The sequence below is a fragment of the Ixodes scapularis genome, unplaced genomic scaffold (genome assembly GCF_016920785.2).
Source record: "Ixodes scapularis isolate PalLabHiFi unplaced genomic scaffold, ASM1692078v2 PGA_scaffold2__306_contigs__length_199485367, whole genome shotgun sequence".
In the NCBI taxonomy this organism is placed as follows: domain Eukaryota; kingdom Metazoa; phylum Arthropoda; class Arachnida; order Ixodida; family Ixodidae; genus Ixodes; species Ixodes scapularis.
The window spans coordinates 148319835-148336377 of NW_024609857.1; the positions used below are offsets into that span (position 1 = coordinate 148319835).

At 50.8% G+C, this 16543-nt stretch overlaps 1 protein-coding gene across 5 annotated transcripts in view; it reads left to right on the forward strand.

Annotated features, from left to right (window-relative positions):
• Positions 1-16543, forward strand: part of LOC8041497 (trithorax group protein osa) — a 177614-nt gene that overhangs the window by 83138 nt on the left and 77933 nt on the right. For 2 of the 5 annotated variants that reach the window (XM_040206017.3, XM_040206018.3), the window contains exon 1: positions 14702-15320. The exons of the other annotated variants lie outside the window; for them this stretch is intronic. In XM_040206017.3, coding sequence (XP_040061951.1) covers positions 15246-15320 — 75 coding nt within the window. In that variant the 5' untranslated portion in view covers positions 14702-15245. Of the gene's footprint in view, positions 1-14701; positions 15321-16543 lie in introns of those variants that run through there. 5 annotated transcript variants of the gene reach the window in all.

Genomic DNA, 16543 nt, shown 5'->3' on the forward strand with positions numbered 1-16543 from the left:
GAGTGTTTTATCGGGTTTGTCCGTCCCGCTTGCCTTATACTCCTTGTGTTTTTTTTTTTGTTTTTTTTTTTGTGCTGCCAAGTGCCACTTAGAATTCAGATTATCGTGGTCTTATAATGCCTTATCTATCGTAGCTGCTTCGACGTCGTGTTTGAATACTACGTCACAAAAACAAAATAAAAGACATACTTAAAAAGATGAAAACAGCGCAAAAAGACGACGGACCGGATGGAGGAAAACACGGACTGAGCGCTGTGTCCGAGCGTTCCTTCATCCGGTCCGTCGTTTTCTGCGCTGTTTTCATCTTTTTAAGTATGTCGTACCAACTCGCTCGAGCTTCAACTTTAGCAATATATATGTTTCACGTTATTGAGGGTTACAACGCGCGGGAAATGAAAGAACGTGCGTCGTGTTTTAGGGTCTCCTTGTTCCGTTTGCTCGTGTTCGCTCCAAACACGTGGAGAAGAAAAAATAAAATGATTTTGCTATTATATCTGCCTTGCTCTCTCTCTTCTTTATCACCCTTTGTTTTGTCTTTGAGCTTACCGTGTTCGCGTCCGGCGGTAATCCCGAGTCTTCATTTGATTTTTTTGTTGCTTGCTTCCTTAGCGCTTGTATGCAAATGCACCGGGAGAAGCGCGCGCACGAGCGTTAGACAATCCCCACACCGTAACCTTTAGTTTTTGTTTTTCACTGTTTGCACAATGTATGCCAGCGTGCGTACTCGAATTTTTTTTTTTTTTGATGTGGGTGGTGGGACGTACGAGTTAGAACCCCCCCCCCCCCCCGGCTCCCCCCCCCCCCTTTTTTTTTCTCTTCCTGCGTTCTTTTGTTTTTAATGTTTTCTTTACAACGCCCCCGACTCCAGAAATACACCGTGCGTCGTTTGTTTTGCGTGAGTGGTGATTGCATTTCGTTTGTTTGTGAGCGGACTCCACTTCGTGTTTTTAGCTGTGGAATTTTGTCGGTCTGTTTTCGGTTTTCTTCGATCTCTTGGAGCGAGGAAATGTCTTTCTTCTTTTCGGTTTGTTGGGTCGCTCGCGCTTTGACTGGGGCAGGCGTTGTTTTGGGAATTCTCCGAGACCGGATTGAACGGGGATTACGAGCGTAGAGCGGCGAGAGCGCTTTCTCTGCTCGGCCGCGTGGTAAAAGCGATCGTTGCTTCTTTTTCATCCCCGCGCGAGGGAGCGGTCTGATTTACGTTCCTGCGGTGGGAAACAATGTAGCCTTTTGTTGACGCCTCCCACTGTCGTCCCTTTTCCCCATCTTGGTAGATTTTGCGTTTTGTTTTGAGTGGCTCGGAGACTGATCGTCCTCCGAGTTCCAATGACGAATGTCAAGGGGAACCCGATTTATGTCAACGTTGTGGAAGTCCTATCTCTCTGTCCTCCGTCTCGGGTTTCCGAGATGTCGAAAGTTCGCCGGCTCGCGTGTTTCTTTTTTTTTTTTTTTTTTTTTACCGCTGCCCGCTATCTTTATTACGAAAGATAAGATAACCAACCACCACGGCCATTGTTTACCTGCAGAAAAGTTGTCGATGGAGTCCATTTCCCTGTTCTCAAATCGCGTACTGATTGGAAGGATCTCGACCGAAATCTATATGCCCATGTATTGTCAGTAGCAAATCCTGCTTCATTTTAAGCCTCAATTGTTGATTACTCGGCGGTACCCGCTAAAAAAAGCAGTAGTGTGAAACAGATTAGTAAATTTCACACTCCGTCCAAGTCTCGTTTTTAGTTTGTTTTTCCCCATTTAGTTTTTACATTGTTGAGACAAGCGATGGTTTACTTAGCCATTCGAGTTCGTTTTTGGTTCGCGAAGTGCGCAGGGAAACGGGCACATTCGCTTGACATCCCTCGATGTAACGATCGTTCTTCGCAATGGTCGTCATTCGTTGAAAGCCGTTCGCTACAGCGTCCTTCGATGAAACCTTCACCGGGGTATTAAATAAGGACCTCCGCGGCAGGCAAGCCCCCTCGCCATGAGTTGGATCGACTAACCGACTGTTCAATCGATGCGTACAGCACCATCTAGCCGCATTAGTTAGTCGGCATTGTCTCTTATACGTCCGTGACGTCTGACTGCGTTCGTTCACTCCGGAAGACAGTGTCGTTTGTGCGGAAAACGCGGTCGCTGTCTGGCGCGTGGAATTTGAACGGAAATGAATGGGGTCCGTGTGCTCGTCGAAGTGGGCCTGGCTGGCTCCCTGAATTCTCCACGTCGGTGTCTTCTTGTGCAGGCGGGGGCGCCGCTTTCCCTCTCGCCATACGAGAGATCGCTCATCACTTATTCACGCTGGCGGCGGGGACGAGTCTGCCGTTCGTCATGAAATGAAGCCCGCTCGATTTCCGTTTGAAGAATCCCGCCCGATCGCCCGCGGCCAGTGCACGGCGCCGGCTGTGCGCCGCGCTATGCGTTTCGGCACGGACAAGGGGGCGCTGCTGTTTGGGGACGTTTTAATGGAGTGCGGCAACTTACGCGGGCAACGGTGGCGATCTTTGATCGGGTGGTTCTTTCCGAGTAATGTTAGCCCCGATGTATTGGGTTTCTTGAAAGTCCCCATTATTGATTTCAACGAAGTCTTAGTGGGTGGTTGGCGTGCATGTTCCCCAAAATGTCGCCGGTATATATATATATATATTAGTTTGAAGAAATGATTGTCGATTACGATTTCGCTTGGGTTTCTGCTCATAACGACATCAGCCGGCCGTCATTAGACCCGTAAGGTGGTTGTGTAACCGCGATTTCGGTTTCACGTCGAAAGATCCCTAGGTGGTGAAAATGAATCCTCGGTTCACCGTTGAGGCGCGTGCCAGTTGCCCCTCGTTGGTTTGGCACGTAACGTCCCCCCCCCTCCCCTTGACTTTCGGTTTTATTAGCCGTCACTAGAAGCTCTTCCTCTGTCGGGGGAAGTCATAGATCCTCCTGCAACTTTTGGGCGCTGTCCGGTTAGTGCCCGAATAATTTGGCTATATTGTGGACCTCTTTCTCGGTTCCATTATAATTGTTAGCGCACACTTTTGTGATGATTCCGATGATCGCGGTTTGTTCCCTGCCGTGAGCGTTTCATTTCCTTACCTTCTGTGTATCACTTTTTTTTTTTTAATGCTTAGTAAAATAAGGTACAAAGTTCGAACGGGCGAGTAGGTCCCCATTTCGGAAATACGGCTCGGCGGTTGTCTCGTGGAGGCACGTTCCTTCGCACGTACTTCCGAAGTCGGGTTGTTGCGTAAGGCTCTCCTTCTCGCATTGCGCCGCCTTCCTTCTGGGTTTTTGTTCCTCCTGCCCGTCGCTGTGGTCGTTTCTTCGTGGGAGGACGTGTCGGCAGCGCGGCTTCCGTCCTCGCTGGCTCGACGCAGGAACCGCCGCCGCGAAACGTGACGTCCGAAGTAGCGTCAGACCGCGGCACGAGGCAACGCGCCGCTGTCCACGTCAGGGTTTCCGCGGTATATGGAAAGGCGAATATGTCGCGTCTCCACGTCTGGGAGAGATTCGCCTCTATTATTCGATAAAAAATGTTATCCGCAACTCATTGGTTTCATTGAAAATTTGGATGAGGACAGAGAAAATCGCTGGTAATAGAGACTTTCGTTCAATCCTCTTTCGTGTGCAGTGAGTTGCTGAAGAATGAAACAATTTTCACGCATTAAACACACACATGCATACAAAGACATTGAGAAACGAAACGAACCAATCATTGATCATTACTTGAATGGCCTCCAGGCATGCAGTCCTGCGTTGTGCCAACTAACCGGAAGAGAATATGTGTGTTCTTGTCTCCGAGACGAACATCTTGTTTGTAGGCCAGAGAAAAGCATCGATCACACTTGGTGGGTATACACGGAGCTCAACTTTAATTAGGCGTATGTATTTATCATCCCGTCTCTCCTTTAAGAAATGTACGCAAATGAGTACCTCGCATCAAACACGTTACAAACATGCAAACACGATTGTCGTACCCTACTGCCGTACCGAGTGCCTAAAGAAAGAAAAAAAAAATAATAGTTTTCACGCGTAGCATTAACGAACGGAACAGTTTTCCCGCTGACATTACGAGTGCCTCGTTCATTCAAGAATTTTTCTCGCCGCTCCAGTGTTACAGTTTAAATTACTTTATTTTTTATTGCCTATTTTCTTTTCTATATTTTTTGCGTTATTTCAACTCTATATGCCCCTGCTTTGGCAGCTGGCAGTGCGTGTAAAGAAATAATTTAACTGCATCGAGCATCTATACAACACACAGTAGTCGTTATATAATGTCTCATTGTTTCCTGTTATATCCCAGGCCTTCGGTGTTGACGTTCCTTAACAATTGCACCGTCATATTCATCTTAACCTTTCCTAGTATAAATTCCGAGGCTTCTGATTTGTTTAGCCTTTTCCTCCGCACAAAAAGAACTGGATAAAGCAAAACAAAAAAACATGTAACTCTACGAAAGATAAAAGCATTGGCGATTTTCATCGCGTGTTTACGAACCTTCTTTCATTTTAGAACGCCAGGTGCTGCGAATATCATATTCGCTCGAGAAGGCTGGCGAGCGAACCTGCCGCCAAAGCTTTCTGTTCTCTAGTCGCTAAGCGCCTTCGATTTCGCTGGAATCACAAACATCCATCCTTTCGTATTTCACTGCGCCTTGGGGTAGTTATGTGTTTGTTATATTAATCGAGCAACTGTCCGTCGTAATTTGGTGGTTCATCTGCTTGCAAAGGGTCCTCTCGTCCTCTGCTTGACGCAGTAGCGGTTCAGAGACGGAAAGCGGTCGACGTCTCGTGCTGCCGGTTTCTGCATCGTTTCCTCGCGTTCTGCCTGTCTAGAGGAGGGACCAGACCTCGGCAAGCCTCGCCTTTGCGTGTGTGACTGCTGCAGCGCAGCGAACGGAAGAAGCATTCGCAGTGAGGCCGCCAGGCGGCGGCGCCCGCGGGGGGAAGAAGCGGTCCGTGGGAAATCGGCGTCCGTGCGGTCGGAGAATTGTTTTAATAAATTAGCCTGCCTCCCTCGCGCTAATGGCCCGTTAATGACGACGACGCCTGTTCCGCGCTCGGCGCCCCCGAAAGTAAAAAAAGAAAGCGGGAAGGAGAAGGGGCCTGTCTCTTAAATCAGGGTCGAAGTAGCGGCCCTGCACAGTCAAGTCGCGCCCGCCGCTCGTCGGCTCGGAGTGCACCGCGTGCGTGCGTACGCACACACGTCGACCGAATTGGCTTCTCTCTTCGTTCGCGTATTCCGTCCTCCGAACTCTATTCGGGGCACGTGGTCGAGATGAGTCGGGTGCGGACTCCGCGAGCTTCGATCGCCCTACCGCACGCGGTCCACGTTTCTTTTTGCTGAGCTATTTCAGTGAATCTCACTTCAATAAATGGCAGCGAAAAAACAAAAACAATCTGTTCCTCGATTTGCGACGTTGTAGCTTGTCGGAAATGGGTGAGCTCGTGTGTTTTTTGTTTTCTTTTTTTTTTTTTGTGGAAAATATCGGGGGATAAAAAAACAAATAAAATAATGTCGCTAAAAGAAAGAAAAAAAAAAGCCTGGTTTGATACTGTTTCAAACAAGTCTAAAATGGCAAAACGCTCTTTTCGTATTCGATTGTGCAAGAGCAGAGAACCAGGAGGAAGCTAGGATATTTTTCTTTCCCTATTTTGGTAGATCAAACGCCTCAATGTGCCACATTCCTAAATAGAAAAATAACACTAAAAAGTAAAAGGGATTTCGGGGGCAAGAGGGGGGGTTACAGGACGAAATAACAACGGACGACGGCCCCTCTGTCACGCTCCCGTGGAAGACGCGTGAATAATGTGTAAATAAAACCTTAAGACAAGGAAATAAAAAGGGACATAGACACCACCGTCTCAAACGGGGTTTTATTTCTTAATTATGATTGTTCACCAGCTGGCCTGCGTTTTCACTTATTTCAGAATAATTTGGATCGCGTTAGCATCTTTAATGGGTAGCAGAAACATCGCCATTGCAGGTACTGCTGACTACATTCGAACCCTCCCAAGTGTGAGACTGAGCCGTACTGCGATACCCCAACTCCTAGCTGAGATGATACTGAGATGGAGAAACGACTACTCACGAACGCGGCTAGAGCCCAAAACGCATAACGTCTAAAAAGAAAAGGGGGAAGTTTGGCAGGTGTACCTGGCATCTAAACTTCGCGCGACTTCGGTTCTTCGTCGAACATTTTCACTTAATTTTCTCGCTCCCTCTTGGTCGCGACGGCCTGCAGCATTGCTCTCCTTCCCGGTGCAACCGCAAGTTCCCAGAGCAGCCGCAGGGGCGCCACTCATCGCCCCCCCAAGGGGCGCAGGCCGCCGCGCCCGATTAAAAGATCTCTGCCTCCGGCGGCATGCAGACAGGTTGCTGGCTAAGAATCAGCGGCTCGTGGGACGTAAAGGCGCCTTTTTTTTTTTTTTATTAGGGAGTTCTCATAGGCTGTTTTCGCACCTCCGCTACGCTCTCCGGAACGAAGACGCCACTATTGCGCATGCCCGACTTTAGCCCTCGCCTGCAGAGTGCCGGATCAGCGGGTTGCGGGAAACGTTGCGGGACAGCTGAAACGATCTACAAAAACTCCCTACTTTCGCAGACACCGCGTGAAACGAGCCATAGAAGATTAGGGAGTCTTCGCGGATCGTTCTTTCCGTCGCGCAACGCTCTCGGCAACCCGCTACGAAATCCGGAACTCTGCAGTCGAGACTATGCGGCGCGCACGCGCACAAGCGGCGCCTTCGTTGCGAGAGCGTAGCGGAATAGGGAAACGACGCTCTACGAAAACTCCCTATTATCTTCCCGGTCGCGTCAAGATATGTATTTATGAACAAGATGATCAGAGCACGCTAGTTTTCTATATATTTTAGGATGAAGGAATTTGTCATCGTTACTTAGTCTAGGCTGAGCAAATTCAAGCGTGAACCCTCTGATCAGGGGCCCTAATCTACACGGCAGGATTGAGTGACCGGGACATCGGTGCCTGCTGTGATTGCTGAGCGCCGCGCCGTTGACCCATCGCAGCAGGCGGGAGGTGTCCCGGTCCCGTCGAGTAGATTAGAGCCCCAGGTGTCGAATCTGTGGGTGCCAATCTCGCATATTCATTTATCGAAGTGTCGTCGTGTCCGCCTTGAGCCGCGCCTTCAGTGGTCAGCTGGTACACAATCGCTTCTTCGGGTGAAGCGCCAGGCCCAACTGTCGAGCGACGGTGGCTGTCCGGGCGTTGCCACTTGCAGCGTTCGTGCGTATACTCCCCCCACTGGGGAATTGCACGTTCGGGCTCTTGATTTGCAAACACTGGATTCGCGTACAACAATAACGACTTCTCGCGCAGCTCTCCTTCCATATACCGTAAAATTTAACCCGAAAAATCGACGCGAGCAGGTAGTGATTTTCGTCGGAAGTATACTTTACGCTGTGGCGGGCATGGCAAGTGACGTAAAACAAAAACCGCTACTTCGTCACCTTAAAAGGTTGGTGCGCGGTGGGTTGCCGCATTTTCAAATAGAAACGTACATTATTACGCCACGAGCTTTCTCGCTGGGCGAATGTGACCGCTCAAATTGTTATCCGAGGAAAGTATCGGCTAGCTAGGCAAGATTGTTAGGTATCGTCTGACAGCGTAGAGGTTATAAATGTCTGCGACACATGCTGGGAACTTGATAAAGAAAGCGGGTTCCAAAATCGGCGCGGGAAGAGAAACACCGCTCCGTGGCACCCGCTCCAAATCGACGAGCGGCAGATGGAGTCGCATTTTTGGAGCGACCGACCTGTGGTTCGAAATGGCCGCTGTTTGAACTGACCTGAGCTCGAACTTGACGAGCTGAATGAAATCTCCGACGCTCAGTCAATAGGGGCATTCCCTGGACGCCATATTTCAAGGGCGGTGTTTCGAGCGCATGCTCAGAACGGACTCGCACTAATAAACTGCTAAGGCCGACAGTCTTGATGGTGCGGAATGCACGTTGCAAAAGAGCTGTGGAAGCTCGCCGTCGTCACGCGCTCGGCAGCCGCACACGTAGCTATGACCGCCAAGACTGTCCACCAGCAGAAGAAATACCCGACACAGGTCGAACGCCGAACCACGGAGTCCATGTAACAAACAGAGAGGAATAGATCCGGACCCCCAGAACGGCGAGGGCACGCGGGATTGCGAGCGACGGAGCTCAGGTTACTGGTAAACACACATAGGTAGCAAACCATCACTTGCAAGGTCGCTGCCTGATATGTCCTTTATTGCGCGAGAAGACGAAGCGCTCTACGGAGCTTGCAACGCCACAAATCTGCAAGCGGAAGATGACCGACTGGTCAGATGTGCGAATGGAATATGCGCGCTCCGAGAGGGGCGTTTTTGGAGCGCTCCAAATTTGCGAGCGGAATTCACCCTACGTTCCTCGTGGATGGTCATTCTTGATTACAGATGGTCCTTACGAAGGGACGGTCCGTTGGCGGCAATACTTAGCGAGCCGTGTTCGCTCGCAGACGGGCGAGTTTCTCCGCAGCCGGCGTGGTACCGGCTGCTTTCTGGCGTTCCGTGACAGTCTGCTCACGCGAGGAAAAACGTGAGCTCGCCGGTCTGCGCGAACGTGTCTAGTCGTAGGGAAGAGGGGTCGACCCGCAGTGTGTACGCGCTCACCGACTGGCTGCCATGGCATCGCTGTCGCAACTCGGACGCACCGTCCGCGCGTGCACGCGTGCACGAGGGTGCGACTGGACGTAGTATAGGGGGGGGGGGGGGGGGGGGGGAGGGGGGGGTCTAGGCTGTACGGTGGTTTTCGTTCGATTCTGCCAGTGTGGAAACATCCTTTGCCGACGTGTAGTGAAAAATTATTTATTTAAGGTAAGCCTTGGAAAGTGGAACGCCAGTAACGCAGTATTGAATGGATATGGGACGGCGCGCCCGCTCCAAAACCGTCAACGGGGGTTGGAATTAAAATTCCCGGATGTCATATCACCCCGCGAAGTTACGTAAACGTTACATGGCCATGCTCGTCTCGGCGCCTTTGTGTCGTTTCTGTAAGGTAAACGAAAACTTATCTTTTGATGCCGTTGCCCTCTCGTCGCACGCACCTGTTGTGCTACTGGCGTTCAGTGTATAAAATTAGCTCCAACTTCTTACGAGAACTTTACTTAACAATTGACTTACTAGGTACACTTTCGAGTCAATCATTCACATACAATTGACCTCTAGAACTTCCAGTTCAATTGTTCTAACAATTGACTCTTAGGGAAACCTCCAAAGAGAGTAAATCGACACCAGGTTGCCTGCGCCATCACTGCTTTATCGTTATTCTTAATCAGTTGTTCACCTAAAAGTCGGAAAGCTGCGGAGATGCACCCGACTTGGTTTAAGGCTAAGGTCTGAAGCGTCCAAATTGTTTATAACCATTGGAGTTCATTAAAGTCATTGAATCCTGGGAAAGTAACGCCATTGCCTTCCCTACCTGGTAGCCGGACACCAACAAATACAGACGACGAAAACCTCGCAAGGCGATTGACTAATCTGTCAACGTTGCCATGGAACTCGCCATCTCGGTCCATTCAAATCTTCGAAGCTTTCAGAGGGTCGTTCTAAACCAGTCGCGCCAAGATCACCATGGAGCATCATCGTACTGGAAGCGTTCCTCGACAATATAAGCGTCTTTGGCACTGTGTATGCAATCAACGTATCAATCATGCCCACCATCCCCACAGATCTGTTAGAATTGTTCTTCCTGCATATTTCAAAACAGTAAACTAATTTTGCAGTGCCTCGAAGCACCGACACAACATTTTTTGTGGTACGAAGATGTACGCTTGTTTCGCCGGTGTGTGGATAGCAAAAATCTCGGTATTCAAGAAACGTCTCCATAAAGCTACCCGTCTCCAACGAATTTAGATCGGCTCACCAAGAGCGGAGGGGTCAAGGAGAAATGGCTCATTTCACGGACCAAAACGGCGCGACCATACTGGGAGCTTAGCACTACTTTCCCAGGATCCACTGTTAAAGAGTTCACTAGAATGGCTCGTACCCCACCAACGTTTTTTTCTTTTTTTATTACCGACAATTTTGCGGGAAATCTGCATCACCCCGTATCCTTTCATCCGCAATGAACGGGCGGGTGCGCAAGCCCCGAAAGCACGCCACTCGAGGTTCGGCATTGGAGCGTGACGGAAGGCGTTTTCACGTGTCACCCTAAGTGGCCGCCCGACAGACGAATTGTGATCGACGAACTCCCGATTGACTTTCTCTCGTTTCCTTCCTCTCATCGCGGTGTCGCTTCTTTTCTTCGACCCCATTCTGTCCACCTTTATGTATATGTATTTGTTTTCACCCTAGGAACGCCTACGTACGTTTAGCAGTGTGAACTGTGTTTATCTCGCGTTTACCTCTGCGAGTTTTCTCAGGGTAGCTTTGCCGCCCTTTGTGACATGGTTCGTGTGTGCTACTCTCTCCGGCTACGCTCGCGTTTAATAAGTAAGGCCCGCTCCTTTTTTAATGCTTTTTACGCTTTGTTTTCGATTGGCAGTTCGTGCGTGTCCGTACTGCTCTCGCTTCTTCCCCTTCCATTTACTCTTTTTCTTTTTTGGGCTCGTTTGTGCCCATTTTCGCGTGTTTGGGTATCGCCGTTTGAGAGACGTGATTGAGCGGGCCTCCTTCTCTCCCACCCTCTCGGTTGTCGTTCTTTGTGTCGTGCACGGTCACGGAGCGTGTAGCGTATTATTTTCCCGTCTGGCAGGCTGCGAAAGTGTCTGGACGTCGCCTGCCGGCAGCGACCGTGTTTTTGTTTTGTTCGCTGTTTTTTTTTTCCCCCTTCATTCTTTTTCTCCCCTTCATTCTTTTTCTCCCGGCATCGCTGTCATTGTTCTTTGACATTTTATCCGCCCGTTTGGCATTGAGCGCAGTGACTCTTTCGCTCTCTCTCTTTTTCTTTTTTTTTCTGCGTTTGTGGAGGCACTTTTTGACGAGTTCCAAGAACGCCTCGAGGTGTACTTGGTCGAAACTCTCTGGAATCCAGCGGCTTCTTGCGTCATTCGTAACGAAGGCTGGAACTACCGTTTCAGCGAAAATAGGAACCTAAAACACTCAAAAAAAAAAAAAACATTTTGGACCTAGTTTGTCTCTTCCTACAGTTTAGCCGCCAGACCGTGCTAGTTGTCGCTGCATATTTGAGTGAGATACGAACTCCGATTTTCTCCGCTTCGCTTCTGAGAGATATGGCATCCCGTGGTCAGTAACTACGTGATTAACCCCAAAGAAAACTATTTTCTCTTCGAGAATCATTCATTTTTGGGTGGTTCTTTATGGACATCCGCTGCCGCGATCTGGAATTTGACTCGACTAAGAGAGACAAGGGGTGCCTGATGTTAAACGTGCTAGGTCGCTTTTAATCTGATAGCACAGCCTGTGAAGGACAAGCGCTTTCATTTCGACTTCCGACCACTTGGAGATCTTCAGCACATATTTCAACAATCGGTCGTCGTCAATAGACGAAAAGCAGCTGCGCTGGGCCACGGGCTTTTGGGCTTTCAGATTTGTTAGGCTAGCTCATACACGCTCGCAAGTAGAGCCCGCTGGCCGCCGCCGCCTTGCTTCTGGTGTGTCTCTACGTCGTCTGATAGTCGAGCCTGGGTGGATGCTAACAGCTGTACCCTTTATAACGAGCTGTAACTTGCACCTAGCCTAGAAACCCATATTTTTCCTCCCCGCCAATTTGCTAAGGCGTGCCCACGGTGGCCAGACTAACTTCCGAAGTCGGCTGTTTGCATAAGTGTGCCGATTCTTTCCAAGCTGTGTGTACCAGTGCTGAGAAGATTACACTGCGACTAAACGTAATACGTTGCGTACTTTTCACATTAACAAGTTAATGTAGGCATTTTACTCGTGCCCAAGAGGACACGTCTTCAGTACGAACATTCCGTCCCAGGAGTTGTATGCGCAGCGTTGCACGAGTTCTCGTGAATGTATCTAGCGAAGCAACGCCCTCGCACTTGGATGAAGCCGCGCACAAGCAGTGACGTGGGGGAGCCCAGTCGAACACGTATAGCACGTGGTGACTGCTGGGCTTTGCCAGCAGACGAGTGGCATCGCAAGAAGGGATGGTGACAACGGCCTGGGTAAATAGTCTGGCAGCTAAGAAAATGTGCGGCATTAGTAGAAATCGGCTTGGTAAAGGTGAAAGTTGCCAAGACATTTTGTCGTGGCCTCGATAGAACGGGGCAGAGGGGCTTAGAGCGATAAACTGGAATCCCGTTTGCCAGGCAAAAGTGACCCCCACTTGGCTGCCGCCATGTTGTACAATTTTGACCACTAGACACCTCACCGTACCAAATCCTCATGCTTTTACGTAAAACTGAGCCGAGGTTTGTATTGCGATCGCTGTAAAGAACACGATAAACTATTTTTTCGATACTGTTAACCCCGTAGATCAGTGTCTAGCCCCGATAAAAATCCAAAATCCAGCACCGCGACTTACAGCATCCAGTGTAGGCATTGCGAAGCTACCCGAGTTTTGATCGTAAAAGCACATTTTGCTTTTACAACACAACTTATCTCGTCGGTACTGTTATTAAAGGCCAATAAGCAATTATTTTTTCGCGGTACTTCATTAAAATCGATACGCAAACTTTAAGAACATCTGTCTAATGGTCAAAAACGTGCAGCATGGCGGCGGCCAATTGGGGCTCACTTTCAGCTGCCGGTTTATCGCTCTAAGGCCCTCACCCCGTTTCCTCAATGGCAACAAAGACGCTGCAAACGTGCATTGATTTTTTTTTCTTTGTTTTTGTGTGTGTGTGCGGGGGGTGGGGCGGAAAAGCGCTGTGCGGAAACCCGGTAAGGTTGAAAAGTCCTTGCTGCGATTTTAGACAGACTGGATAAACGAAATTCGTCTGGAGTTATGAGAAAGCAGTATGTAAATCATGTGCTGCCATTACTCGTGAGGTTGGTGCAGCTTTGCTACGTTGCCTCGATTTGACTGAGCGTTCGGAATCAGTCGCGACGCACCTCTTCGAGGCCAGGACCGGCTTGCTAGGACTCGGTAAACGTATAAATTCCTATGTCTTTAATTGAGAGTTTTAGTAGATCGTTCCGATAACGACACCATGCATGTGCAAAGGCGTCGGCGGAGTATCGGCATCGGGGTTATCGATGCGATCTACTAAAAACTCCCCGGTATTTTCGGGTACAACCTGGCTGAATACACGAGTTTTCGCCTCGTTTTTAGCGAAGGTGTTTAGGGGGAGATATGTCAGCAGTAACGAGTCGTGACTGTAGCTCCTAGATTAAGTGTGCATCCGGTGCTTCGTGCTAGGAGGATGTCCGAATGGCGCCGCGTCATTCGTAGCCTTCACATCGCTACGGAAAGCCGCCACATCTCTGCAGCGTTCAAGCTAGCATTGGCGCTACGCTATCCTATTCCAAGCGGCATTCGCACCTTATAAGTAGCGTCACTCCTCGAAGCGTCAACCGCGTGGCGGTTTCAGGATAGACGCCAGTAGGTTCCCGCAGAATGCGCTTCGTCACGTGCGGTGGTTGGCGTTGCTCGTCATTGAAGGTATCGTGAAAAGTCACGGATCCCGTCGTCGTCCCCACAGCGCACTCTTTCGTATGATGTGCGAGGAGTTGTGCCACTGCGACTTGAGGCGAGGAACCGAGAGTTGGGGACCCTTTCCGCGCCGTTTGCGGGTCCTTCTCACGTCGACTGCGGAAGTAGGAAGACGATCCGACGGCGACGATTACGACGGCGGCTAGGAGGAGGAGGAGACTGTTGGTCGAGAGAGCACGTGCACGCTTGGTCGCGGGGCACACGGCGCCGCCGCCGAGAGCGTGCGGCCGTGTTTACCGTTGGCCGAAAGGCGCAGACTGGGCCACGGAGGACGGGGGAGGCGCCCTTCCCGTCCTTCCGGAAAGGCGGCGATAACGATCGCTTGCGGTGCGCCCAAATGAGCCAACGACGGAATGTCTGAATGAATGACGTTTACGCTATCGTGGCCTCCGGACGAGCCCCCCCCTTCCTTCCTCCTTCGCCGCTTTCTTTTGACTGCCGATAGTTTTAATGCGACCCCTTTGTTTGTGGCTGCTTTTCTTTGAGCGATCGTCTCTCGCGTCTCGTGTGTGTGCGTGCGTGTGTCGTATCCCGCTTTCGACGTTAGGTCGGGGGCAGCGGTTTATTGCCTTTTTCCTTTCTGTTAGCATCCCTTTTTTTCTCATTCGTTTTTTTATCTCTTTTCTTTTTCTACCTCGCGCTCTTAGTTCGCTTTTATTTTATTTTTTTTTTCTCTTCATTCCGTCGAGTCGTTCTGGTTATATATTTGCTTTGGCGCGCGATCATTTTTCACGTCCGCTGTGTTTTTGTGTTTGTCGTTTTGTTTCTCCTTCACGCTCCTCGCGTTTGTAGGTGAGCCGAGTGTGAGTAAACGTTGCGGTTTGTTGTCGCCGCTTCTTTTGTGTAATTGGAGCGATGCTCGTTCAACCGCGCTTTCTTTTTCTTTCGCTCTTTATCTCGGAATGCTCTCTCTATCGCTTTTCTTCTCATCTTTATACTGTGGGCGTTTTGTGTTGTATATTTCTTTTTACGCGTATATCCAGCTGTTTCGACGGCTTGTCGAGTGTGAGTGAGACGCCCGTTGGCGGTCTGGCACGCGATCAACTTCTCGATTGATGTCTTTTTTGGTTTTTGTTCGCTCGTCCTCCCGTTCGCACGCGCGGGGGATCGTATGGACGCGTCGTCGTACGGACGGACGAAAGGTGAACGTCCCCCGGCGGCGCGTTTCGCACCTGTCCGCAATTTTCCCCGTTTCTGATTTCGCACGAGTCGCGTTATTGCCGTCGCCGCCCGTTCGCAATTTCGTCCCCATGGCGAGAGCCGTCCCCGCGCGCGGCGTCGCTTTGATGCCGCCGCCGCTGCAGCAACAGCCCTCGGTGGGCACGGCGGCAGCGCAGCGCCGCAGCGCTGCGTTCGCGGCGTTGCGTTTGACGTCGCCCGCCCGCTCTCGGAGAGAAAGCACACGCGCGCTCGCGTTCCCGAGCACGAACAGCGGTCGGAGTCTCGTGCGGCGGCGGCGTCAGGCAGCAGCAACGCGCGGCGCAGCGAGCCCCTCGCAACATTCGGGCCGCGAGCGAACGACGAACCAGGCCAGGCGGCGAACGCCGGCGCGGACGACCAAAATGGCGGGCGAACGACGTTGCCGGGGAAGGAGAACGACGTGAGAGGCCCGGGCGAGTTCTTCTGGCGGGCCCCGGTGCCGCCGCTCGGCCGGGCGGCCCCGGTGCCGCGACATGTACGAGACGGCCAGGCGTCGCCGCGTCGAACTCCTCACCAACGGGACCTCGTGGCGCCGGCTCCTCACGAACGTACGTTGCTGCTCCTCCACGGGGTCGGTGTCGTGCCGACGAGACCGACCCCGTTTTTGCCTCTCCCGCGTCTGCGCCTGGCTCGACGCTCCGCCGTTCCGTTTCGCCGTTTCGGTCGTCTCCGAAAAACCAATCGTTAAGAGAAGAGCGCGTTTCAATCAGCTATAGTTTAATTGGACGTGGAACTAGTATTAATATTATTTTGCGAGGTCACCGAAGCGAATGATAAAAATCGAACGACCGATGTACCGTTGTCATAGCAAAAAAAAAAAAAATGTATTCATTTAATTTCGCGGTTTTAATTCCCGTTCAGCGATTTCGCGAAAACGGGCCGTAAACACGTTGAACGATTTCTCAAGTCGGGCAATATTTTTTTTTTGGATTACCTCTTCGAGTACGGAGCTGCGGCGTATAACTGGGGAGTCGGCCGAATCTGCATTTTCTAGCGCCATCTCTCGGCGCGCGGAGGAAGTGGCGGCGATGGCGCTGCTGCTGCTCCGCGCGCGTCTGCTACGGAGGCTGGATGTGCGTCATGGCGGCCCCCTTCAACGTCGGCGTTTTTTTTTTTTTTTTTTTCTTCTTTGTCGTTTTTATTGTAGCCGCCGCGGCAGCAGCAGCGCCCATGCAGGCGGATCGTTTTTCCTCCGGTGGTCGCTTCCACTTCCGCGTTTTGATTCGAGACGTTGGGCTTCGTCATCGCTTTTCCGTACTATCGGGACTTCGTCATCCGCCTCTGCTTTCCTCGACCCGAGAGGCTCTGCGGCGAGGCGGCGAGTTAGTTGCCTTCGCTGCTGCACTTCGCTAATTGAGCTGCTCTGGGCTCCGGTGGGCGGCCGAAACTCGAGTCTCGATACACAGAAAAGGTTTTGGTAACTCCGTACAACTGGCACACGCCGTTGAACCATCAGTGCTTATGCGTCCCACGCTCCCCCCCACAAAGGCCTCCACCCTTTCCACTTGAGCTGAGCGAACGTTGGAGAGAAGGAATCCACAAATCATGCGTGCAGATAGAGGGACTTTCCCTGGCTGTCGTCATGTCAAGGTCCGATATGAAAAAAGGAATGTGGAACGAGCTCTTAGTCTTTGAAAGGCAGCTGGAAATAAGGTACCTTTGTTAGATTCTTTTGCTATCGAATAAGTTTGCTTTTACTCGCGAAAGCTTTGTGTGCGCTGAATAGGGGCTTTCTTAAAGCAGTTTGGACCTAACGTAAGTCGAACGGGGG